The sequence below is a fragment of the Heteronotia binoei genome, chromosome 21 (genome assembly GCF_032191835.1).
Source record: "Heteronotia binoei isolate CCM8104 ecotype False Entrance Well chromosome 21, APGP_CSIRO_Hbin_v1, whole genome shotgun sequence".
NCBI classification, from domain to species: Eukaryota; Metazoa; Chordata; class Lepidosauria; order Squamata; family Gekkonidae; genus Heteronotia; species Heteronotia binoei.
Genome location: NC_083243.1, coordinates 175,668,202 through 175,692,307, shown reverse-complemented (window position 1 = coordinate 175,692,307; position 24,106 = coordinate 175,668,202). Strand labels below are relative to the sequence as shown.

At 45.7% G+C, this 24,106-nt stretch overlaps 1 protein-coding gene across 1 annotated transcript in view; it reads left to right on the top strand.

The window, feature by feature from the left end:
• LOC132588972 (sterol 26-hydroxylase, mitochondrial-like) overlaps positions 1-22,170 on the top strand; it is a 35,009-nt gene extending 12,839 nt beyond the window's left edge. The window contains exons 3-9 of the mRNA XM_060261470.1: positions 6,899-7,098; positions 12,071-12,268; positions 13,278-13,438; positions 14,669-14,835; positions 15,031-15,112; positions 20,172-20,378; positions 21,321-22,170. Coding sequence (XP_060117453.1) covers positions 6,899-7,098; positions 12,071-12,268; positions 13,278-13,438; positions 14,669-14,835; positions 15,031-15,112; positions 20,172-20,378; positions 21,321-21,446 — 1,141 coding nt within the window. The 3' untranslated portion in view covers positions 21,447-22,170. The remainder of the gene's footprint in view (positions 1-6,898; positions 7,099-12,070; positions 12,269-13,277; positions 13,439-14,668; positions 14,836-15,030; positions 15,113-20,171; positions 20,379-21,320) is intronic.
• Positions 22,171-24,106: the final 1,936 nt, after the last annotated feature.

Sequence of the window (24,106 nt, the reverse complement as noted above, 5' to 3'; positions counted from 1 at the left end):
TACCCCCAATGTTTCAAAACGATTGGACCAGGGGTCCAATTCTATGAGCCCCAAAGTGCCCCTATCCTTCATTATTTCCTATGGAACGAAGACATTTAAAAAGGCATGCTGCTCCTTTAAATGTGATGGCCAGAACTCCCTTGGAGTTCAATTATGCTTGTCACACTCTTGTTCCTGGCTCTACCCCCAATGTCTCCTGGCTCTACCCCCAAAGTCCCCAGATATTTCTTGAATTGGACTTGGCAACCCTTCATACACACGAGATAGCTAAAAGCATTGCATGCTTTCTGGGCTGTCTTGGAAAACTTAAGAGCTAGAAATGAACAGAACTGAACTCTGTGTCCAATAACTAGTTCTTTATTTCCATGGTAGCATGATCACACAGGCCTGAATTTACCTTGAGGCTCACCTTTCATCATTAAGTGTGCACATGGTATTTTGAAAGGAACTTGCCTCACAGAGTGATTTGAATGATGAAAATGTGGCTATTTTCACATCTTTCCATGCATAAACATGAATCAGTTTCATCACTCTTGCCCTTCCCACTGCCTTTAGGGAAGCTACCTAGCTTTTGTATTTAAACTGGCACCATGTACATTTAATCATCCGCCAACCCTTAAAAAAATCCTACAAAGATTTTAAAAATTGCTGCAGAACAGCTGCAAATTTTGGAGTTGACCCGGCTGAGGAAGGTTAGGGTAACATCATGCAAGTGCCAATACTGCAGTTTTTAAACCAGTCTCTCAGAGTTTGCTCCTGTAAGAAGAAGATAAATCTGTATGGAATGGGATGCAGGCTTTCCAGATGGGCCCACTGCTCTGAAAATTGTATCACATACGTAGGCATCTTAGGGAATAGTAGCAGAACAAAATTTGAGTCCAGTTCTACCGTAAAGACCAAGACAAATTTCCAGGATATAAGCTTCCATGAGCCAAGGTTCCCTTTGTCGGATACAAATATGCTCCAAAATGTTATTCTGACTCAAAATTCTGTCCATAAACAATGCCAGATTCAGACCTCACAACAAACAAAGTGAATGGATGAGGATGCTTGCTCCTCCTCCCCATGACAGGACTCTGGGAACTCTGACAAGATGGAAGCTGGGATCCTAAAGCTAGAGTTGCCGGCTCTGGGTTGGAAAATACCTGAAGATTTGGTGGGGTGGGGGATGAAGTCTGGGAAGGGCAAGGTTAGGGGAGGGACCTCAGCCGGGTATAATACCACAAAGTCCATCTTCCATAGCAGTTGTTTTCTCCATGGGAACTGATCTTTGTTGTCTGGAGATCAACCGCAATAACAAGAGATCTCCACATGTCACCTGGAGGTTGGAAACACTACCTACAGCCAATCCCATAGGCAGCAGTCAGGACACCTCAAGACACAACCCCATGTCCAGGAAGAATCCAGAGAGACTGGGTCATCTCTCTCAAACTCAGGACCCACCACCCCAGTACCAACTGCATCTTCAGAGACCTCTACTCAGCTACCATGCTGAGTCTCAGCTGTCCATCTCCAGCCCTACTTAAGTATTACCTCTATAACCAAGCACCTTTAATTTCCAATGGGACTTAGGGATGCCAGCCTCCAGGTGGGAGATCCCCCAGAATTACAATTTATGCCCCCAGAGATCAATTTCCCTAGAGAAAATGGGTGCTTGGGGAATGGAATTTACAGCAGTGAACCCCACTGAGGTCCTTGTCCTTCCCTGGCTCTACCCCCAAATCTCCAGATAGGGCTACCAGCCTCCAGGTGGGGCCTGGGGATCTCCTGCTTTTACAGCTGATCTCCAGCTAGCAGAAATCAGCTCCCCTGAAGAAAATGGCTGCTGTGAAGGGTAGACTCTATGGCATTGTGCCATGCTGAGGCCCCTCTCTTCCGAAACCCCGCCCTCTCCCAGATGCACTCCCAATGTCTCCAGGTATTTTCCAACAGAGACCTGGTAACCCTACTCCGGGAGTTTCCCAAACTGGATCTGACAACCCTACCCTCCAATTCCCTGCTGGTGCCCAGTGGGCACCTGGCAAGCCTAGCAGGGCTTGGACACACATCTCTCTCTGCAGGACAATTTCAGCCTCCACCCATTGCAGGAACAATGCCCAAAGCTTTCTGCTGGTCTGCTTCCAGTTTAAAAGATCTTGCCACAGGCTTGTCAATCTGTAGATGCCTGAATCGTGCTTGTAGATACCTGGACTGTGCTGTAGATACCTGTTGGCCGGCTTGCAGAAAGTGTTTCTCTCTTTAAATCACTTTTCCAAGCCAAACCAGCCAGCATCTTGGAGAATGCATTTAAAGTTAAAGTTACTTTCTTTCCACCTGTCTCTCCCTCCTCTCTCCCGCATCTGTTTTCCTCCCTCTCTCCAACATCTGACATTCATGTCTTGTGGTTCTCAAACATCTGACATTTATTTAGGGTTGCCATGTCTTACTTGATTCCTGGTGGGCGATCTTCTTTGCACGCAAAGCGCGTGTGGCATCACCCAGAAGTGGCATTATTGCACGTTGTGAGGGGGGGATACTCTAGCACTTTGGGGAAAACTCTATGATTATAATAGAGCTTTCCCCAAATGCTAGTGCATCCCCCCCACGACATGCCCAGCATGATGTCACTTCCAGGTGATGTCATCACACCGGGCATGTCACAGTATGCCAGTGCTCTTTGGAGGTGGGGCTCCCCCCACCAGCCAGTTCCATGGTGATGGGCTGGAAGCCCCAAAATCCGGGGAACCCCCCCACCCATGGCAAGAGGGTGAGAACCCTACGTTTATTCTGTGTGGGTCTTAAGTTAAGCAAGTTTGGTCATCCTTGGCTTATACCCTAGGAAATCTGGTTGACAGTTAAAGTTCTACTGAACTTGAATTTTGTTCTGCTACTGGAGACTAAAATGGCTACCAACCTGAAACTATCCTCAGTTCCTATATAACCCAGCACCACTCTTACGAGAAGGAAATGAAGTATACAGAGAAAGAAAATGCTCCATGTAACAATGCAGTCGTCAAAGCCCAGGAAGAGGCTGAGCAAATAAATGAAGTGAAGGGGTTAACAGTGAGGGAGGTTTTGTCCCCGTGGTCCTGTTTATGCAATTTTTTAGTACGTTTTAAATCTGTTCTTCCTTCAAGGAGCTTGGGAAGGTGTATATCATTCCTCCCTCACATTTTATCTTCACAGCAACCTTGTGAGGTAGGCTAGGCCGAATGTGTGTGTCTGGCCCACAGTCACCAAGACAATTCTCTTGGTCTCCCAGATCTGTCCAAGATCCTAATCACAACTTGCTTGTAGGCCTTCTGGGGCTCACGGTCAAAACTTCCCCCCATTGCCACTGCCCCCTTTCATTTTATCTGATCAGCATTCCTGGGCTTTGAGTTGCTGTCTACATTGAATTAGGAGGAGCATTTTTTAAATAGATTGCTATTCACCCCCACTCCTCTGGAGATGGTCCCGCAATACTGTCCATTCCTCCACAAGTCCACTGACCATCCCTGCCCATATAAATTCTTCGGGTGTCTGGCTCGTAAGTTGATTTGCTGGAAGCCCAGAATTCTCATAGTTTGACAGATTCAGGTGGGTAGCTGTGTTGGTCTGAAGCAGCAAAAGACGTATGTGTGCACACAGAAGTTTATACTGTTTGATAGATTTGTATAATACTAGGGATGGCATTCCATATATGAACATATGAACATATGAAGCTGCCTTATACTGAATCAGACCTTTGGTCCATCAAAGTCAGTATTGTCTTCTCAGACTGGCAGCGGCTCTCCAGGGTCTCAAGCTGAGGTTTTTCACGCCTATTTGCCTGGACCCTTTTTTGGAGATGCCAGGGATTGAACCTGGGACCTTCTGCTTCCCTAGCAGATGCTCTACCACTGAGCCACCATCCCATAGGGTTGCCAAGAGTCCTGAAGAAAAATGTACTGCCCTTTGAATAAACCCCATTAAGCCTCTTGTAAAAGAAAAGGACATTGCTTTCTCCAGGCATTTAGCAACCCTAACATTCAGTCTGAACTACTGACAGTCCTGTACCAAAGAATTCCTATACAGGGCTATCCAACTTTCAAGGTTTATTTAACAATTCATAAATAAAAATTATTTCACAATAAACTACAAAGGCCAGGAAAATAGAACTTCTTCTGTCACAGGAGTTACTCATCCTCCCTAGTGAGAAAGAAAAACAAAGATCTCCTGGTGTTTAGTTTAGTCTAGTTCAGTGTTTCCCAAAGTGGGCGATATTGCCCCCTGGGGGGCGCTGGGACAATCCAGGGGGGTGGTAATAGCCTTGGGTGCAATTGAGGGGCGGTGAATAAAAATAAGGGGGCGGTGGAAGCATAAAGGAAGAAGAGAAAAGAAGAGGGTGGGAGATGTCAAAACGTCATGTTTCTGGGAGGGGTCCAGAATTTCTAATTTAGAGGAAAATTCCAATTAACAAAAACAGAGGGTTCCTTTTTGTCTGCTATTTAGTGCGAATTCATCCAATTAGACTAGTAATGAGGACCAGAACGCCTTGCAATTAAAATATAAGAAGGATGCAGTTTATTTACAAGACAGAATTAAAAAAAATAGAGGTGTACAGACAAAAAAGAAAGACAGAAACAAAAAACCTTACTAGTCTATCCTAGCCAATACTTGCTACAGCTAGCAGCTTCTCAAGTTTGCTTGCAGTTTCTCTATCAGCAGTACAGTTCAAGTCAGTACAGTGGAAGCACTGAGACAATTACACAAACTTCTCTAAAGAGTTTCAACCTGTAGTTTGCTCCGCACAAGGTTTTCTGCAGAGCGTCAAGCTTCTTACAGTCCTCTGGTTACCAGGTGGTTGCGTCTGTTGATTTCAGCTAACCGCAATGCCCCAGACACAGAGACCCGCCTTACGCCACTCTCAAGTTCCTCTTCTCAGCGGGGCTTCTTTCCAATTTCACACTATCTGCCCCAGGACTGCCGCTAGCATCCGCTTTTTCTCACCACAAACAGAAACTGGGTTTTAGCGATTTCTGTTTGCAGCGCGAAAAAGCCAAAGCTAGCTGCAGCCCCAGGGCAGATAGTGTGAAATTGCAGGGAAGCCCCACTGAGAAGAGGAGCTTGAGAGCGGCGTAAGACGAGTGGGAAATCGGTCAGTGTCTTCTGCAGGGCCAGCACATGGGAGTAGGTGGGTAGGCGACCGCCTAGGGTGCCACTCTGTCAGGGGGCACTGCTGGGAACCCCTTACTCCCCCTTTCCTTGTGGCACAATTGTGCCAGCCAGCAGGCAAGCCAAGAGCTCCAGGCAGTGTTGACAACGCCGCTTTTCTTCTCAGGGCAAACATTGCCTGCACTTGTCAGAGGCTTCCAAGGAAGCCTACAAAGAGTGCCCCATTTTACCATTGCCCACTGCTTTCAGGTTGAAAGAGGCTGGGCGGGGCACCTTCCCACTGCATTAGTTGGAGCTGACAAGGGGACGGTGGATAATAATTATAAAGACATTTCAAAAATTCTCTGTGTATGGGAACATTACTATGGTTGATTTTATAAAATAATTTTGGAATTTATAGCTTCAAAGTGTCTTCTTTACAATATCTTTGTTTACTCTGTGCAAATATGTCACTGCATCTTTTAGTCCACTTCTTTTAGTACACCAAACTGGGAGCCAGTTTGGTGTAGTGGTTAAGTGCACGGACTCTTATCTGGGAGAACCGGGTTTGATTCCCCACTCCTCCACTTGCACCTGCTGGTATAGCCTTGGGTCAGCCATAACTCTGGCAGAGGTTGTCCTTGAAAGGGCAGCTGCTGTGAGAGCCCTCTCCAGCCCCACTCACCTCACAGGGTGTCTGTTGTGGGGGAGGAAGGGAAAGGAGATTGTAGGCCGCTCTGAGACTCTTCGGAGTGGAGGGCGGGATATAAATCCAATATCTTCATCTACCTCACAGGGTGTCTGTTGTGGGGGAGGAAGGGAAAGGAGATTGTGACCCGCTCTGAGACTCTTCGGAGTGGAGGGCAGGATATAAATCCAATATCTTCATCTACCTCACAGGGTGTCTGTTGTGGGGGAGGAAGGGAAAGGAGATTGTGAGCTGCTCTGAGACTCTTAGGAGTGAAGGGCGGGATATAAATCCAATATCTTCATCATTTTCTTCTTCTTCTTGAAGGTAGATTTCCAGGGGGGCGCTGTGTACCTTTTTTTTCTGAAAAGGGAGCGTTAGGCCAAACAAGTTTGGGAACCTCTGATCTAGTTTGATCTCCAGTCATATCTTGTCAGACAGGTTTCCTCCCCTATCAACTCTTAAGGCACAGAGAAAGAAATATCCTTTGCATGATGCAAAAGACTCCATTCGATATAGGTCCATTTCAGTTTTTCACAGTTTTAGTGTTGCAATCAATGTTCCCTCTAAGCTGCAGAGTCTTGTGAGCAAAAATTCTACTTTGTGAGCTACTGGCATTAAAGTTGTGAGCTACTGCATATATTAGTGTGCTCTGGAGTCATCTTTCCTGAGCTGAGACAAAAATGTGTGAGTTGGAGGCTAAAAACCTGTGAGCTAGCTCATGCTAACTCAGCTTAGAGGGAACACTGGTTGCAATATAAAGCTGCTTTGTTCATTTTTTTGAACACCTGGATAAATGAAAGGAGCTCAAGAAGAGTTTTAAAGGAAGTTTTGGTCTCACTAATTTCTAGAAACTGTTGCAGGTGTGGGTTGAACAGCCTTCTAAAGTTGGATTGCAGCCCTCCCATTCTCTGCACTTAGGACTAAACGTGCTCTGTGGGCAAATGAAAAATAAATACTCTTTGTTTGGCTGCATAGAACAGGAACCCAAGGCAGAGTCAAGGGTCAATGCTGGCTGACTGGAAGCAGTGCCCAGTGGGACTGATTTATTTACCTGCATGTCAGGAGTTGTTTGTGGTTCTCCCCTGTCCCACTCTTTCTCACTCTCATTCTTAGGGATGGAGAGCGGTGGCATCGCCTGCGGCAAGTGCTGAACAAGCGGATGCTCAAGCCTTCAGAAGCTGTGCTGTATGCTGATGTCATCAATGAGGTGGTCTCTGACCTAATGGTGCATCTGGAGGATGTGAGGGCAAAAAGCTCTTCTGGGGTGATGGTCCAAGATGTGGCCCAAATACTTTACCGATTTGCCTTAGAAGGTGTGTGGTGAATTATCACGTAGCACATGATCCCCAATGTGATGTTCATGGGCACTATGGCAGTCATCAACAGGTTATTTGGTATTCATTTCCCCCATCCCTAAGGCAAATAGACAGTCCTGGCTTTCCTCCCCTCATTAGAGTAGGAGATCCTTTAGAAAAAAGAAGGATATTAACTTTGGGGCTGCGGGGAATATCCATTGTGACATGACTGCCTTCATCCTAGGAGGATGCTTAGCTCAGAACCTCCCAGCATATTGTGCCTAGCCTCAAAACTCCACAGCAGCCATTTTGTGCCAGGCCATGGCCCTCACCGCAGCAATTTTGTGGTAGTGACATGCTCAGAGTCTGTTCTTAGACTTCCAAAGGCTCCCCCAGGCTCCACAAGGCTGGGGACCCCTGCACAATAACAGCTTTCCTTTCTCTGAGAGCCCACGGCTCCCATGGTGTGTCTGATGCAAAGATGAAGCATGAGCAGATCACCAGCAGTCACAGGCACGATCCCCTCCATGTGAGATCTTGTAGCTGAGGCTTCACAGTAGCTGTTGGGAGCAGTCCCTTCAGTGCAAATAAAGAGGCAGAAATAGCTGTCCCGAACACACAACTGGTGTGAGCCAAACTATCTCCCTCTCAAGGTGGATAGAGGGAAAGCAGGGACCAGTTTCCTATTGTTCTTTCCTTTCCTTTGTCCAATAAAAGCTCTAAGCTCTAGGATTCAATGCCTTGAGCAGTTTAACAGTCCAAAATTTCGTTTATAAATTCCCCATGAGCACTGGAGCTCTTGAATCATAATTAACAGAATTAATATTACCAGCTTGAGGAAGAGCATCATAGATTTTTTTTTAAAGGTATCTGCAATAAAGAAGATAGATTCAGGTGGGTTGACATGTTGGTCTGAAGCAGCAGAACAAAGTTTGAGTCCAGTGGCGCCTTTAAGACCACAATTTTATTCAAGGTATAAACTTCCATGTGCATGCACGCTTCGTCATATACAGTGAAATGGAAATTACCAGTCAATACTTTTAGGTAGAGCATAAGCAGTAAATTAGCATACAGCATAATGAGGATGTTTAACAGATGCAAGGATTAAACAGGAATAACAAGCTGAGTTAACAGGGGGAACATAGTGAAGGAAATAAATATGTCAAAATTGGAGACTGATTGGCAGATGTATTCTTAATTGTGGAATGTTGCGACCCTGCCATTACACTCCCTCCGTCTTCCCTCAAGCATGGAGGTGACCTTACAGCATCTTCTTCTTTGAAAGTAGCTGTTTTATTGCAAAGGAACATCAGGAACTGACTAGAAAGGAAAACTGCCCTTACAGCTGTATTCTCATTAATCCCCCAGAAGAGCCACACGTCCTCTTTTTGTTAGTTTATTTCTTATTTGGAATAACAGATTGAAATTGTAAATTGTAATGTAATGTAATAAATAGTAGAGTATGATGTAATTTGGCACGGTAGATTGAAAAGTATTTATCTGGTCTGGGAACAGGAGAGATAACTCTACACAGCCACTCACCCCACTTTAATTAAGAAGATGCTGTAAGGCCACTTCCATGCTTGAAAGAAGATGGAGGAAGTGTAATGGCAGGGTCTCAGTTAATTACTCTCAGCATTCCACAATTAAGGATACATCTGCCCATCAATCTCCAATTTTGATATATTTATTTCCTTCATTATATAAACTAAGTTTGTTATTCCTGTTTGGTCCTTGCATCTGATAAACATCTTCATTGTCTTGTATGCTAATTTACTGCTCATCCTTTGCCTATATGTAAGAACTGGTAATTTCAGATTCATTGTATCTGAAGAAGAGTTCTGAACTTTGTTCTGCAATGAAGAAGGTTTGAGATGCCAGGAGTTTTAGGGTCTCTCTCTGCAGCAGCAAATCTTTTTCTTCCTCAGGAAAAACTGAAGTACCTGAGATAAAACTTAAATTTGAGGTTGGAGCAAAAAAATTATTTTGTGGCTCATTCCCTTCTGGAACAGGGCACTCATTATTAAGATCAAAGAACTGGTTCTTAGTTTTGACATCAAATTCCAGGAATGTATCCAATATAGATTATTTATTTGCAAGTAATTTAGGATCTCTTTCCCTACCTATTTCTAACTATTTATAGTAAGTTCTTACTGACCATTATGTTTATGATGACTGTCCCCACTGTTGAATAAAAATTAATCCAACTAAATGGCTAAATGAGTGCCATTCAGGGGGTTTTTTTTAGCAGGAACACACAGGAATGCAGTTCCAGCTGGCTTGGCGGCATTTCCAGCTGACTTGGTGTCAGGGGGTGTGGCCTAATATACAAATGAGTTCCTGTTGGGCTTTTTCTACCAAAAAAAGCCTGTGTGAAACCATGGTGATGTCAGGGAGTATGGTTTAATATGCAAATGAGTTCCTGTGTCACGGGCTGAGGCCGGGTCAGGCAAAGTCCAGGGGCAGTCCAAGGTCTGTAGCTGGTGAGCAAAGAGGGTCCAAGGCGCCAAAACCGAATCACAGTCCAGGTATCGCAGGTCAGAGGTTCAGAAGCCGAAGTCATGGGGTCCAGAAGTCAAGCCAAAGTCAGGGAGTCCAGAAGCCAAAGTCAAAAGCCGAAGTGGATGCTAGAACGTCAGGTAAGTGACTAGTTGCTTCCACAAAGCCTCCTCCCAAAGCCCACAGCTATATAGCCCTCTGCTGGCTGTTGCCCATTTGGGCTAATTGCTGGCTCAGAGAGGCAGCCAGGATCCTGCTGAGACTCAAGCATCCTCACTCCAGAAGGGCCAGAATCCTTTCAAAACTCAGGGCTCAGGGAGCGTCTTGCTCGTGAGCGTGCCGCCCTCCTCCGATCCCTGAGGTCCTGACGAAGGCGGTCACGCACACGAGCCACCCGAGAGGGCGAGGCAGGGGGGCTTGGATCTTCTCCAGCAGGAGGCAGGGGCACTGGTGCAGGTGGCAGGGGCACAGTTTCTTCTGCAGGCTCAGCTTCTTCTGCAGGGTCCCCAGCACCCGTGACATCCTGCTGGGTTTTTTCTACAAAAAAAGCCCTGGTGCCATTAATAATTAAGACTCACTTTCCCCTGCATTGGGACTCAGAACCCACAAGCTGAGTCAGATGACACACCTAATCAGAAAACATTTTAAAATACTGAGGTAATTACCCCTGCCTAAAGAGGACGCAGATAAAAATGAACTAATAATTAAGTAAAAACAATGGGGGAAATAAAAATAAAAATAAAATGGTATATTTCCCTCAAGGTTCCTATAACAAACTGACAAACAGCAGCAGCTTTGCCAAAAGAGGAGTGGAGAGAAACCTCCCAGCCTCTCCTATGATTCCTATCACACTCAGCTGTGCTTAGCATCTCATGCCAATCAAGGTCAGCCTCTTTCAGATATAGTTAAAAGCCAGAGGTTGAAAGCTAAAAGAGCTCCAATCCAGGGGAGAAAAGAAAGAAGAAAATTTAAAAAAACCGTTCACAAAGTTCAACTACACTGCCACCAGATTTGCCATGTCTTCTCACTTATTAAAACCCTTACTCCCCCCGCCCCCCGAAACAAAGAAGGGATAGAGTTAAAACCAAGATAAATATAAACTATTGAGACTAAAGCTAAAGTGAAGTGAAGCAAAACAAAACAACTCCCTCTTGGGAAAGCACTGCCCACAAATGTCTGATCCCACTCAGCCTGGAATTTAACTATTGTAATCTTGCAATTTCACATACACAGCCATGTTGGAATAGTGCTGCCAAGAAGGCATGAGGGACCTAAATTATGCTTGCATTCCATCACGTGGTGCTCAATTTCATGGACTCCAGTGGCACTAAATGCCAGCAATCAACCACAAAAACTAGCTTCAGCGGGTTTGAACATATGAACATATGAAGCTGCCTTCTACAGAATCAGACCTTTGGTCCATCAAAGTCAATATTGTCTTCTCAGACTGGCAGTGGCTCTCCAGGGTCTCAAGCTGAGGTTTCTCACACCTATTTGCCTGGACCCTTTTTTTGGAGATGCCGGGGATTGAACCTGGGACCTTCTGCTTCCCAAGCAGATGCTCTACCACTGAGCCACCGTCCCTCCCAAAGCCACCGTTCCTCCCAGGGTTTAGGGCAGGGGTGTTGAATCCCTTTGTAATAAGGACCAGATCTGACATATATGAGACCATGTGTGTCATACAACGTAACGCCAGGTAGCAGAGATATAAACTTTATAAAGGGCATAAACACAATTAAAGTTTTTTTAAAACCTTAAAATAAAATATGCTTAATTAAGCCATCTAATTCCCCTCCATACTGCAGTGCCATCTCCCGCACAGCTTGGCTGCAGCAGCTCTCCCTCCTCACAAGTTCCATTCTTTCCTCCCATTATGACCCATTTTTAAGGAGAGCCAGTTTGGTGTAGTGGTGAAGTGTGCGGACTCTTATCTGGGAGAACCGGGTTTGATTCCCCACTCCTCCACTTGCACCTGCTGGCATGGCCTTGGGTCAGCCAATAGCTCTGGCAGAGGTTGTCCTTGAAAGGGCAGCTGCTGGGAGAGCCCTCTCCAGCCCCACCCACCTCACAGGGTGTCTGTTGTGGGGGAGGAAGGTAAAGGAGATTGTAGGCCGCTCTGAGCCTCTGTCCTTGAAAGGGCAGCTGCTGTGAGAGCCCTCTCCAGCCCCACCCACCTCACAGGTGTCTGTTGTGGGGGAGGAAGGGAAAGGAGATTGTAGGCTGCTCTGAGCCTCTGTCCTTGAAAGGGCAGCTGCTGTGAGAGCTCTCTCCAGCCCCACCCACCTCACAGGGTGTTTGTTGTGGGGGAGGGAGATAAAGGAGATTGTGAGCCGCTCTGAGACTCTTCGGAGTGGAGGGCGGGATATAAATCCAATATCTTCTTCTTCATCATCTTCTACTTAGCTGCTACTTTCGCTTCTCTGTGATGATCACCACGAGACAGCACAAAGGGATATATTCTGGCCGTTACAACTGTGCTTTCCACCTCCAGGCATATCCTACATTCTGTTTGAGACCCGTATTGGCTGTCTGAAGAAGCAGATCCCTGCGGAGACACAGCATTTTATTGATGCTATCGGAGACACACTGAAGAATTCAGTCTTTGCCACCCTGCTGCCCAAGTGGACCCGAGGAACGTTGCCCTATTGGAACCGCTACTTGCAGGGCTGGGACACAATCTTTGCCTTCGGTATGTACAAGGTGGAGAGACAGAGTGGATCTTACACTTCATTGGGACTTTCATTAGAATCAGTCCAACATTGTTTGACGATCTGGGATCTCTCTTACCTTTGGAGGGGGGGGGATAGTTTGTTATCTCCGTACGTTCCCTCACTATGTTCAAAATAGAGCCAGTTTGGTGTAGTGGTTAAGTGTGCGGACTCTTACCTGGGAGAACCGGGTTTGATTCCCCACTCCTCCACTTGCACCTGCTGGAATGGCCTTGGGTCAGCCATAGCTCTGGCAGAGGTTGTCCTTGAAAGGGCAGCTGCTGTGAGAGCCCTCTCCAGCCCCACCCACCTCACAGGGTGTCTGTTGTGGGGGAGGAAGGGAAAGGAGATTGTGAGCTGCTCTGAGCCTCTGTCCTTGAAAGGGCAGCTGCTGTGAGAGCCCTCTCCAGCCCCACCCACCTCACAGGGTGTCTGTTGTGGGGGAGGAAGGGAAAGGAGATTGTAGGCCGCTCTCTGTCCTTGAAAGGGCAGCTGCTGTGAGAGCCCTCTCCAGCCCCACCCACCTCACAGGGTGTCTGTTGTGGGGGAGGAAGGGAAAGGAGATTGTGAGCTGCTCTGAGCCTCTGTCCTAGAAAGGGCAGCTGCTGTGAGAGCCCTCTCCAGCCCCACCCACCTCACAGGGTGTCTGTTGTGGGGGAGGAAGGGAAAGGAGATTGTAGGCCGCTCTCTGTCCTTGAAAGGGCAGCTGCTGTGAGAGCCCTCTCCAGCCCCACCCACCTCACAGAGTGTCTGTTGTGGGGGAGGAAGGTAAAGGAGATTGTGAGCCGCTCTGAGACTCTCGGAGTGGAGGGCGGGATATAAATCCAATATCTTCTTCTTCTTCAAAATGACAGTAAAGGAAACAATTAGAGATGAGTAGACCAGTAGAGGATTCTCGACCCATGTGGAAGACATCATGGAAGGCCCACAGCACCCATGCCAAAAGATACTATTTCTCATGACAACAGATGGTGTCTCTCATTGCTCCAGGAAAGAAACTGATCGATCAGAAGATGACGATGTTAGAAAAGCATCTGGAGCAAGACGAGGAGGTCTCAGGCTACCTAACCTACCTGCTGTCCACTGGAAAACTTAGCCATAAAGAGGTTTATGGCAGCATAGCTGAGCTGCTGCTTGCTGGCATAGATACGGTAGGATGTGATTTCTTAGCTGCCTTATTTGTGCTCCCGTATCATATGGAGTCATAAGGGGAGATATTACTTGCTGGTTCAGACTCATGCTGGAATGTTGGGAAAACATGCGGTCACACTGATCCACACGATCTTGGTTTTCACCACTGGGGTGTTTGAGTGTCCTTTCCATCACCACCTCCCCTCAACAGCAGAAAAAAGGCAAGTGTAGATCTGCCATGTTCCCTCCTCTTCTTCTCCTTCAGAGAGAAAGAGAGGCAGGAAGAGAAAGGCTGATTCCACACTCACCTTGGTCCGGGGCAGGCTTCCGTTTCCACGTGGAGCAAGCTGGCAATTTCGCACCAGTTGCTCCATGCCGCCATTTTGCACAGTGCAAACCTGAGGTTTACACTGCGGCGGGACAGCTGGTGTGAAATCGCCAGCTTGCTTCACACAGAAACGGAATTCTGTCCCAGACCAAGGTAAGTGCGGAATCAGCCAAAGGCTCGGCCATCTCAGGTGAGCAACCAAGGAGTTCCTGTACCTGTTTCCTTCCAGCCCTATGCTAACAGCAACCAAGACTGAGCCAGGCCCCGAGCTAGAGTTCAGCCCTTAGGGTTGACTTTCTCTCAGCCACTTTAATCTACCTCACAGGATGAAATATAAAAGGAAGAATCATATATATCACCCTGTGCTCTTTGCGGTGGAAGGCTGTGATGGGCATCCCTAGTTAGGTCTTGTCCACCTTCAGGTTTATACAGAGGTGTGTGTAATCCACCTCTTTGTCCAACTTTCCTGCAGAGTCATGTTTCTTCAACCAAGACACTGAGGAAGGCTGGGCAGATTAAACATCTTGCCCAATACCACCCACTTTAATAGCAGAATGAGCATTTGAAATTGTGTGTTTCACAGCTAAGTCTGGTGTTTTCACTGTGGTAACTCGTTGATCTATAAACATAACAGTAAGACTACAAAGATAAAACAGACAGGAATAATACTTGTTTGCAATAACAGTTGTATCCATGTATTCTTAATTCAAGGAAAATGGGAAAATATAACAAGCTAGAAAGAGCTGCACATTCTCATAGTATGCTTTTTTATAGAGATTGATGGCTGTGCACAGGGCAGTCACTGGGAGGTCAGGTCCTTGAAGATCGACTAACCATCTGTTGTACACACGTCAGTTCCAGGATCCTGCCTGCAGATGATACCTAAAAGTACTATAATCACTGTCTTGCTTTGCTTTCTCAGACATCCAATACCCTCTCATGGGCCATGTACCACTTGTCCCAGGACTTGAAGATCCAGGAAGCTTTGTACCAGGAAATTATCAGTGTGGTGCCCAAAGATCAAATCCCTGATGCCAAATCTCTTGCCAGGATGCCATTGCTGAAGGCCATAATCAAGGAGACTCTCCGGTAAGAGCTTCCATCGTTGCCTGAAGGAACAGAACCTCAAGCTAAACACCTCTCTTGCGAGTTCCCCTTCAAACCACCACCATCTTGTGAAAACTGTTACATATATCTCTATCTGTGCCCCAATGTTTCTGAAGAACCTCCTTTCTATATCAGTGACATTCCTCCCCACCCCCACCCCCCATTGATCCCCTGTAGGCTGTATCCTGTGGTCCCTGCTAATGCCCGAATCATTGCAGAGAAGGATGTGGTTGTTGGAGGATACAAGTTTCCAAAAGACGTGAGTAGAAAAATATCCCTGATCTCTAGGGTTGCCAAGTCCAATTTAAGAAATATCTGGGGACTTTGGGGATGGAGCCAGGAGACTTTGGGGGTGGAGCCAGGATATATTAGGGGTGGAGCCAAGATCAAGGCTTTGACAAACATAATTGAACTCCAAAGGGAGTTCTGGGCATCACATTTAAAGGGACGGCACACCTTTTCAATGCCTTCCTTCCATAGGAAATAATGAAGGATAGGGGCACCTTCTTTTGGGGCTCATAGAATTGGATCCCCTGGTCCAATCATTTTGAAACTTGCGGGATATTTTGGGGAGAGGCACTAGATGCTGTACTGAAAATTTGGTGCCTCTACCTAAAAAAACAGGCCCCGCCCCAGAGCCCCAGATACCTGCAGATCAATTCTCCATTATTTTCTATGGAAATAAATCTCCATAGCGAATAACAGAGTTCCCAGCAGACATTTCCCTCCCCTCCCCCCCGCTTCCTGATGACCCTGAAGCGGGGGGAGGGCCTCCAAACCAGGGGATCCCCTGCCCCCACCTGGGGATTGGAAACCCTACTGATCTCACAGGGCAAACATTGCTAGTGCCTTAGGCTCAGCAATTGGAAGTGAATGGGAATGAAAAGAGAGTCACTGGATTTTCCATAGGGCCAGTCTAAATAAATGGAAGCATGTGTTATATACTAGGTTTGAGACAGATTAGTGCAGCAGCATTTGTACATTTTTTAAAAAAATTCTATCACACACTTTCTATAAAATATGTTGGAGACCGTTTATGTAGACACAAAACATTCAATTAAAATAATAAAACACCACAATAAGAATGTAACTAATATGAAAGCAACATTAGGCAGAAACAGTCTTACTACTTTGATGCTGCTTGTAAAATAACAATCAAGAAGCAGAGAAACTGTTTACAGCATAAATCAAGCAACAGAATAAAAGCAAGAGACATCTGTTAAACGCTTCGCACAGGGACGGATTGCCTAAGCTTGGGGAAATAAAAACATTTCTGCTTGGCACTAAAAAGACTGCAGTTCTTCTGGCACCAGCATGAGTTTCGTTGTGAGACAGGATTCCATAGTCTTAGGACTCAAAAAGAAGGTCTGCCTCTTGTTTACACGCCCTCAGCCTCAATCAGTGGGAGCACAAAGCAGGGTGTTTGAGCAAAACTGAACTGGTAGGCAGGCTCATGTGGATAGAAAATGGCCCTTTAGACATTCTTGACCTAAACCATGTCGGGCTTTATAGGAGGTTATCAGAATATTGTATTATGTTCAGAAGCAATCAGGGAGCCAGTGAAGGGCTTTTAAATCCAACAAGACAACAAGATGCAGTTCCTAAAGTTGCTATCTGCTGTTAGTCCAGGGCCACTAAGAAGGGGGCACTGTGGAGACAAAATCAGGGGTGGGGGACAAGTCAACAGGTGTAGCCATGCTACAATCAGTCTAGATGCTAGAAGCAGTATTCAAAACTGTATTCAAAGGCAGCTCCTTACAAAATACATTAAGAACATAAGAGAAGCCATGTTGGATCAGGCCAATGGTCCATCCAGTCCAACACTCTGTGTCACACAGTGGCCAAAAAAACCCAAGTCTCATCAGGAGGTCCACCAGTGAGGCCAGGATACTAGAAGCCCTCCCATTGTGCCCCCCCCCGCCCCGCTCAAGCACCAAGAATACAGAGCATCACTGCCCCAGACAGAGAGTTCCAACAATACACTGTGGCTAACAGCCATTGATGGACCTCTGCTCCATATGCTTATCCAGTCCCCTCTTGAAGCTGTCTATGCTTGTAGCCGTCGCCACCTCCTGTGGAAGTGAATTCCACTTGTTAATCATCCTTTGGGTGAACAAGTACTTTCCTTTTATCAGTTCTAACCCAACTGCTCAGCAATTTCATTGAATGTCCACGAGTTCTTGTATTGTGTGAAAGGGAGAAAAGTACTTCTTTCTCTACCTTCTCTATCCCATGCATAATCTTGTAAACCTCTATCATGTCACCCCGCAGTCGATGTTTCTCCAAGCTAAAGAACCCCAAGCGTTTTAACCTTTCTTCATAGGGAAAGTGTTCCAAACCTTTAACCATTCTAGTTGCCCTTTTCTGCACTTTTTCCAATGCTATAATATCCTTTTTGAGGTGCGGTGACCAGAATTGCACACAGTATTCCAAATGAGACCGCACCATCGATTTATACAAGGGCATTATGATACTGGCTGATTTGTTTGCAATTCCCTTCCTAATAATTCCCAGCATGGCGTCGTTCTTTTTTATAGCAATCACACACTGTCTCGACATTTTCAGTGAGTTATCTATCACGACCCCAAGATTTCTCTCTTGGTCAGTCTCTGCCAGACTGACGTTGTAGCCATCCAACCTAGATGTAAAAAACAGCATGGATTATTTATTTTTATTTATTTACTTAATTTCTTCATTTTACTTTACAAAATTTATATTCTGCCTTTCTTCCCTCATAAGGGCCATCAAGGCAGCTAATAAATACAATCACATAATACAATCACATTTAAAAACTATTAAAACCAAGAAAAAAACCCACACATAACAATAACTGGACTAAAATACATACAAATACATAGAATCAACAATTAAAACCATCATCAAGAAGGATGGAGCAGAGGAAATGTCAATGAAACAAAAATGTCTTCACACCAGGCCATGGGGGGGGGGCTGTGGGGGTCCTGCCTCCTGGGCAGAGCTCCTACGCAGGGACCCCAACCCACAGCTTTCCTTACAATTTAAATTGCACAGGAGGGGTGTGCTGGAGCAACCACCACCCCTCCTGCACAGGCCTGCCAAATAGCTGATCGGCAGGCCCTTTAAATCACATGGGAGACCGGTGGCTGCTTCTCCCACGTGATTGGAATCATGGGAGATGGGGGAAAGGGAGGGGATGGCAGCAGCCACAACTGCAAGAGGAGGCGCAGGTCAGAGGCCCTGATTCCAATCATGTGGGAAGGGCAACAGGAGCAGCGCCAGTCTCTTGTGCAATTTAATGGGCCCACCGATCAGCTGCTTGGCAGGCCGCTTGGCAGGCAGCTGCTCCAGTACACCCCTCCCATGTGATTTGAATCATGGGGGGGAGGTAGGATGGAGGCGAGGGCTGGGTGGAAGGGGTGGGGTGAAGCCAGGGTTTTTTAGGACTTTCCCTCTCCTGAATTTTTAAAATGTCCTGACCTAAGAAATCCTGGCTATGCCGCTGGTTCACACAGGAAGAAAATAGCAACAGAAAGAAGCAGAGGAGCCTCTCTGGGCAGAGTTCCAGCGTTTGGGTGCCATGACAAAGAAGGCCCTTTCCCAGGTTATTATCCCGCTAATCTCAGAAAGTGGGAACACTGGAACTGGGCCTCTGAAGATTATATCATAGTAGTTGCACAAATTTATAGGAGAGCAGGTGGTACTTCAGGTATGTTGGTTCCACACCATATGGGCTTTAAAGGCCAACAACAGCAATTTGAATTGTGCCTGGAAACAGATTAGGAGCCAGTGTACACAGTCTAACACTGGAATTATATGATCTTTATAAACCACTCCAGCCCACATCCTAGCTGACACGTTCTATACCAATAGAAATCTCTGAACACTTTTCAAGGGCAGCCCCACACAGAGCACATTACATCACAGAAAGCGACTCAAAATGTAATCAGGGCATGCATAACAGATCTTTTATGCTGAGGAAAGGCTGCAGCTGGCTAATAAGTTATATATCCTACCTTTCTCCCCAGTAGGAACCCAAAACATCTTATATAACTCTGCTCCATATTCTCCACACAACGGTGGTACATCTAGTCTACCATCCTGTCTCACGGTGGCCAACCATTTTAAAGAGCCAACAACAAGACACAGAGGCTGAGGCCTTCCCCCCAGTGCTGCCTCTTGGCACTGGTATTTCATCTTCTAGAACCCTGTCCATCCATTACCACCTCCAGATGCTTCAGGTGGTCTACTGACTCATTCTATTAAGTTGAAAAAGTAGAGAGATGAATGTCATGCCCAAATCCCTAAAAACAACTTTTAGTGGTTTCTTGTACATTTTATCAAGGGGGTGGAATGCAAACATGAGTGATCCCAGATTTTGATTCTGTGGGGCCAGCCAATTATGCCTTAGCACCACCTTCTGGATTAATCTGCCAAGGAGTGAAACCACTGGACAATGGTGCCCCTGCCATCAAGAGGTCCAGAAGAATTAACATGGTCTCACTCCTCCTGGTTTAGGGTTGCCAGGTCCAATTAAAGAAATATCTGGGGACTATTCCAATTAAAGAAATATCTGGGGGTAGAGCCAGGATCAAGGTTGTGACAAGCATAATTGAACTCCAAAGGGAGTTTTCCACCAGTTGCTCCACATGTGCATTTTAACGCATGGCTCCCTCCAGTTCCCCTTGAGGCTTTGTGAGGCTGTCTTTTAAGGATTAAGAAACCACTAGGGGAACTGGAGAGAGCCACATGTCAAAATGCACCCACAGAGCAACTGGTAGGAAATCAATCACTTGCACTGGGGGGGAAACAAAAGCCTGGGGGGTGAAGCAACACTAGCAAGAAATCAGTATGAGATGGGCTCAAAGTTACCTGGCAGGCTTTCATGGCTGAATGAGGGATTTGAACATGGTCATCCCAGGTCCTAGTCTAACACTCCCATCACAAAATGACATTTGCCTCCTTGTTACCAGTGGAAAGGCTTGTTGAAGCCAACAGTTTATCATCCAAAAAAACCCGAGTTGCATAGCCACCACTTATTTGAGCACCTTGCCCGAATGAGACAGTTGCAACTGGCTGATAAATGTTTATATCTGGTGGGTCTGAGAAGGGAGGAATCTCATATCTTTTCAAGGACAACTGAGTTGAGAAGTGTGGTCAGAGCTGGTATATGCTGGAAGATATCCCGGTTGAGCATTAAGTTAGCTTTCCTGCAACAATTGTGTTTCTGCTGCCACTACCACATCCAAAAAAGTTGCCTAGGGGAAGTTTGTATGGAAGGGCAAAGATTCATCTTCATGGCTGAAGTCTGTTCCTACCTCTCTATTTCCCGCTGGATCCAGACCCTGTTTGTGCTTGCCCACTATGCCCTCTCACATGATGAGACCTATTTCCCTGAGCCGGAACGTTTCCTACCACATCGCTGGCTGCGAGAGCACAGGGAATCAGCTCCTCCCCACCCCTTCAGCTCCATTCCCTTTGGCTATGGGGTACGTGCCTGTGTGGGGCGTCGCATTGCTGAGCTTGAGATGCATCTGGCTCTTGCCAGGGTAAGTGCTTCTTGATGTCAACTGGAATTGTTTGCAGAATGAAGGTGGTATTCTCAAACTGGGGAAGATCAGCAAAAGGCTAGATGCTCCACCCACAGAAAATTTAGCGGGTGAAGCACACATTTCTGGAACCTGCCGGAAATGCATCATGTCCTGTTTTGGAAGCCTGATAACCAAGAAAATTTAAATGTTAGAGCTTTTGCAGTACTTACAGTTGTGCCTGTTTAATCCATTTGTAAACTTATCTCCAAAACCAAACTGGTTGAGAATGCAGGAAAGAAAGACTTTCAGATAGAAAGACAGATAGATGGCTAGTTTCCAGGCATGCTGCAAAAGGTGGGAGATAGAAAGGGGGGCAGGAAACACAAAATCATAACCATACAGATTTGAAAATTCTGTGATAAGGCCTTTTTGACATTCATCATAGCTCCACAGCTTTTCATTCCTGTGGAAAGCCACCCTGAATGCTTGATTGTAGCAGAAACTGCTATTGTGAGGCAAGTCATCTCCCTTCCCCCCTCAGATAACTTTAAAGATCTCAGCCAGCAAGGCAATATTAATGACAAGGATGTGATCCATCTCTAGGAGATGTTGGGGCAAACAGAGTTGACAGCTGTGGGTTGGGAACTACCTGGAGATTTGGGGCATGCAGCCTGTGGAAAGTGAGGTTTGGGGAGGGGAGGGACTTCAATGGGACATAATGCCACAGACGCCACCTTCCAAAGTGGTCGTTTTCTACAGGTGAACTGATCTGTTGCCTGGAGATCAGTTGGAACAACAAGAGATCTCTAGCTATCACCTGGAAGTTGGCAACCCTAAAACAAGTCATTATGCTTATGGGGAGTATCTGCCAATGGCTTTGTTCTGGGGAGGGTCCAGAACAACGTATAGAATTTTATCCTGAAATAATGTATAACTCCCCCTTCCCTGTTTTCATTCTAGATCATCCGGACATTCTCAGTCAGGCCAGATCCAAACTGCAAAGTGGTGAATCCCCTCTCTCGCATTGTGCTTGTGCCAGACAAGCCCATTAACCTGAATTTCCTTGACAGAGAAACAGTGCTTTAACTGACCTAAGGCTGCATTCCAGACTCATCTGGACAGGCTGCAAAAATTCAAAGCTCAGATTCTTTGGTTTGATGGGGGAGTAGTGGGCATCTCTATGCCGAGATCCACATAGCTCACAAATTTCCGTCCATGAGTCCCTGCTCGGCTGAGCACCATATTCTGCTCCTGCTTCTTGCTTGCGGGGTGTGTGTGTGTGTGTGTGTGCGTGTGTGCGCGTGTAGTGCATAGAATAGTGAGCATCCTTCTGAATGGACTGGTTTTCTGCTTCACCACTTTCTCACTCATAGGGCTCCCAAGACTGAGATGTCCAAGAACAAAAGCCTGGCTCTTCAAAGTACTCTTAAAATCCCACAGGTCTATAGCTTGAGCACTTGGTATACCTGTAGATGCAGGTAGTAACAGCCCACATGGAACACTACACACATTCAGCAATTGAAAGGCAGTTTGGAAATGCGCATTTCCATGTGTAAAAGCACTGATTTAAGCAAGAAGGTTTTCCTAGCGCTTTGCATGCTCTTGCGTATTATTAGCATAAGTTCCTATTAGCCCCAAAGAGTGATATATCTCCTATATAGAATGAACAAAAAGAGAAAAACGGACCTACTGCTGACTGATTTTCCACCCCAGTTAAAAAAAAAAAAACTGGCAGAATATATGTTTGACTGTAGGAGAACGACATATCCTTAAAAAAAATACAAATGAAATAAAACATTCCTACAAAGAATGTGCCGTTTGTGTATACGTGTTATTGCTTGCATTTGTATTCTACCTGCCTTGCTTTTTGAATGCAAAGAATCACATAGAGTTCCACAGTGGTTTCCCATCACAGCCCAAAATGACTGCCATTCTCCAGTTACTCTGTCCAGTCTAAGCCCCTTTAAATCAAATGCACTAAAAGTTCTGCTTAGGTTGCTGGATCATGCCCCTTTCTGTGAGTTGCAGAGAAACAAATTCTGTAAACTCTCTACAACTTATTTATTTTTATCTAGCATACAGCATATTTGTAGCACACGCCCCTTCCCCTACTCCCTGATTTAATTTCTGGAAAAGGAATGCCAAGGTTTATCTGCCTGTGAGACTTAACTTTTATTCAGGAAGCACTGCCTTTAAAGCTTTTCAAAGCACATAATAGGAATAAATATTATTGGCTGCGTATTGTAGCAGATCCTGCCTCTGTTGAAGGCACTCAACAAACAAAGGAGACCTGGGGTAATTACATGACTAAAATACAAAAAAAGCCCCAGGCTAACAAAAGACTTAAATACTTAACAACACTCTAAAGTATATGACATCTGTAATTGAGAACAATATGTAAAATAACAAAGTCCACTCAAACAAGGAAAAATTCTAACAAGTAATACTACAAATAGTGTAACATAGTGCAGTAATCAGTACAAAAGCAGGTTGCTCTTAGCAAATAGATAGATATCAAGCCAGTCCAAAAGTGTGGCTCAGTCAACAGTATTCTGGTACTGGTGATCGATAATATCCGGTTTCGGGTAGCCTTAATCTTCAGCTTGCATAAATCTCAGACTAATGTCCCCCTGCCTGAAATACATTCCAAAAGGGGGGGGGGGGATATATTCTAGCTGTCGGGAAGTCTATCGCCTTCCTCTGGATTGAATTATGATCCTTCTTCTCCTAGGCTCAGCGTCCTTCTGTTGAAGGCACAGCAGCAGGGGCTGGTTGAAAATCTGGCAGCCCTCTGCTTAGGTACGCTTCTTATTAGCAATGATCTAGAACTGATGCCAGCTGTTGAAAATAAGTTCTGGGATGGAGGCCTGACCCTAAATTTAGACCTGCACATTGGGCCCTGAGACCAAAATTGCCTATGCCATTGTACATTCAACAGCATTCCTAACAAATTACTGTGAATTTGGCACAGATTACATCTTCTCCTCGATGTTTCTCACTCATGCCCACTTTGGACTAATTTGATTCCTATTAGCTTAGCTCTCCAGCTGGAAAGGTGAGCTAGCAGTTTTGTTGCATCAGAGTGCCTGGGACTGGGCCATGCAACAAAAACTGTTCTGCAGACTCAGCATAGGAGTGCCAATACAAACAGGAAACCACAGCGAATAGATAATTAGAAACCAAAAACACTGCATATTAAGCACTGGAAACATACATGCTGTGTCAATAAATACATTTATGTCTTACACGAATTTATATCAGCACAATTCTTTCTATAAACTGATTTCAGTTTATGAATTTTAGACTTTGAAAGTGACTGAAAGAGTAAAGAATTGCACCGATATAAATTCATGTAAGACATAAACGTATTTATTGACACAGCATATATGTTTGCAGTGCTTAATATGCAGCGTTTTTTTGGTTTCTAACTAATTCCCAGGTGGAAGCAAGGGATCCCTCATTTTGAGGCCCTCCCCCCACTTCAGGGTCATCAGAAAGCAGGAGGAGGGGAGGGGAATGTCTGCTGGGAACTTCATTATTCCCTATAGAGACTTATTCCCATAGAAAATAATGGAGAATTGATCTGCAGGTATCTGGGGCTTTTGAGGCAAAGGCACCAAATTTTCAGTAAAGCATCCAGTGCCTCTCCCCAAAATACCCCCCATATTTCAAAAAGATTGGACCTGGGGGTCCAGTTCTATGAGCCCTCAAAAAGGTGCCCCTATCCTTCATTATTTCCTGTGGAA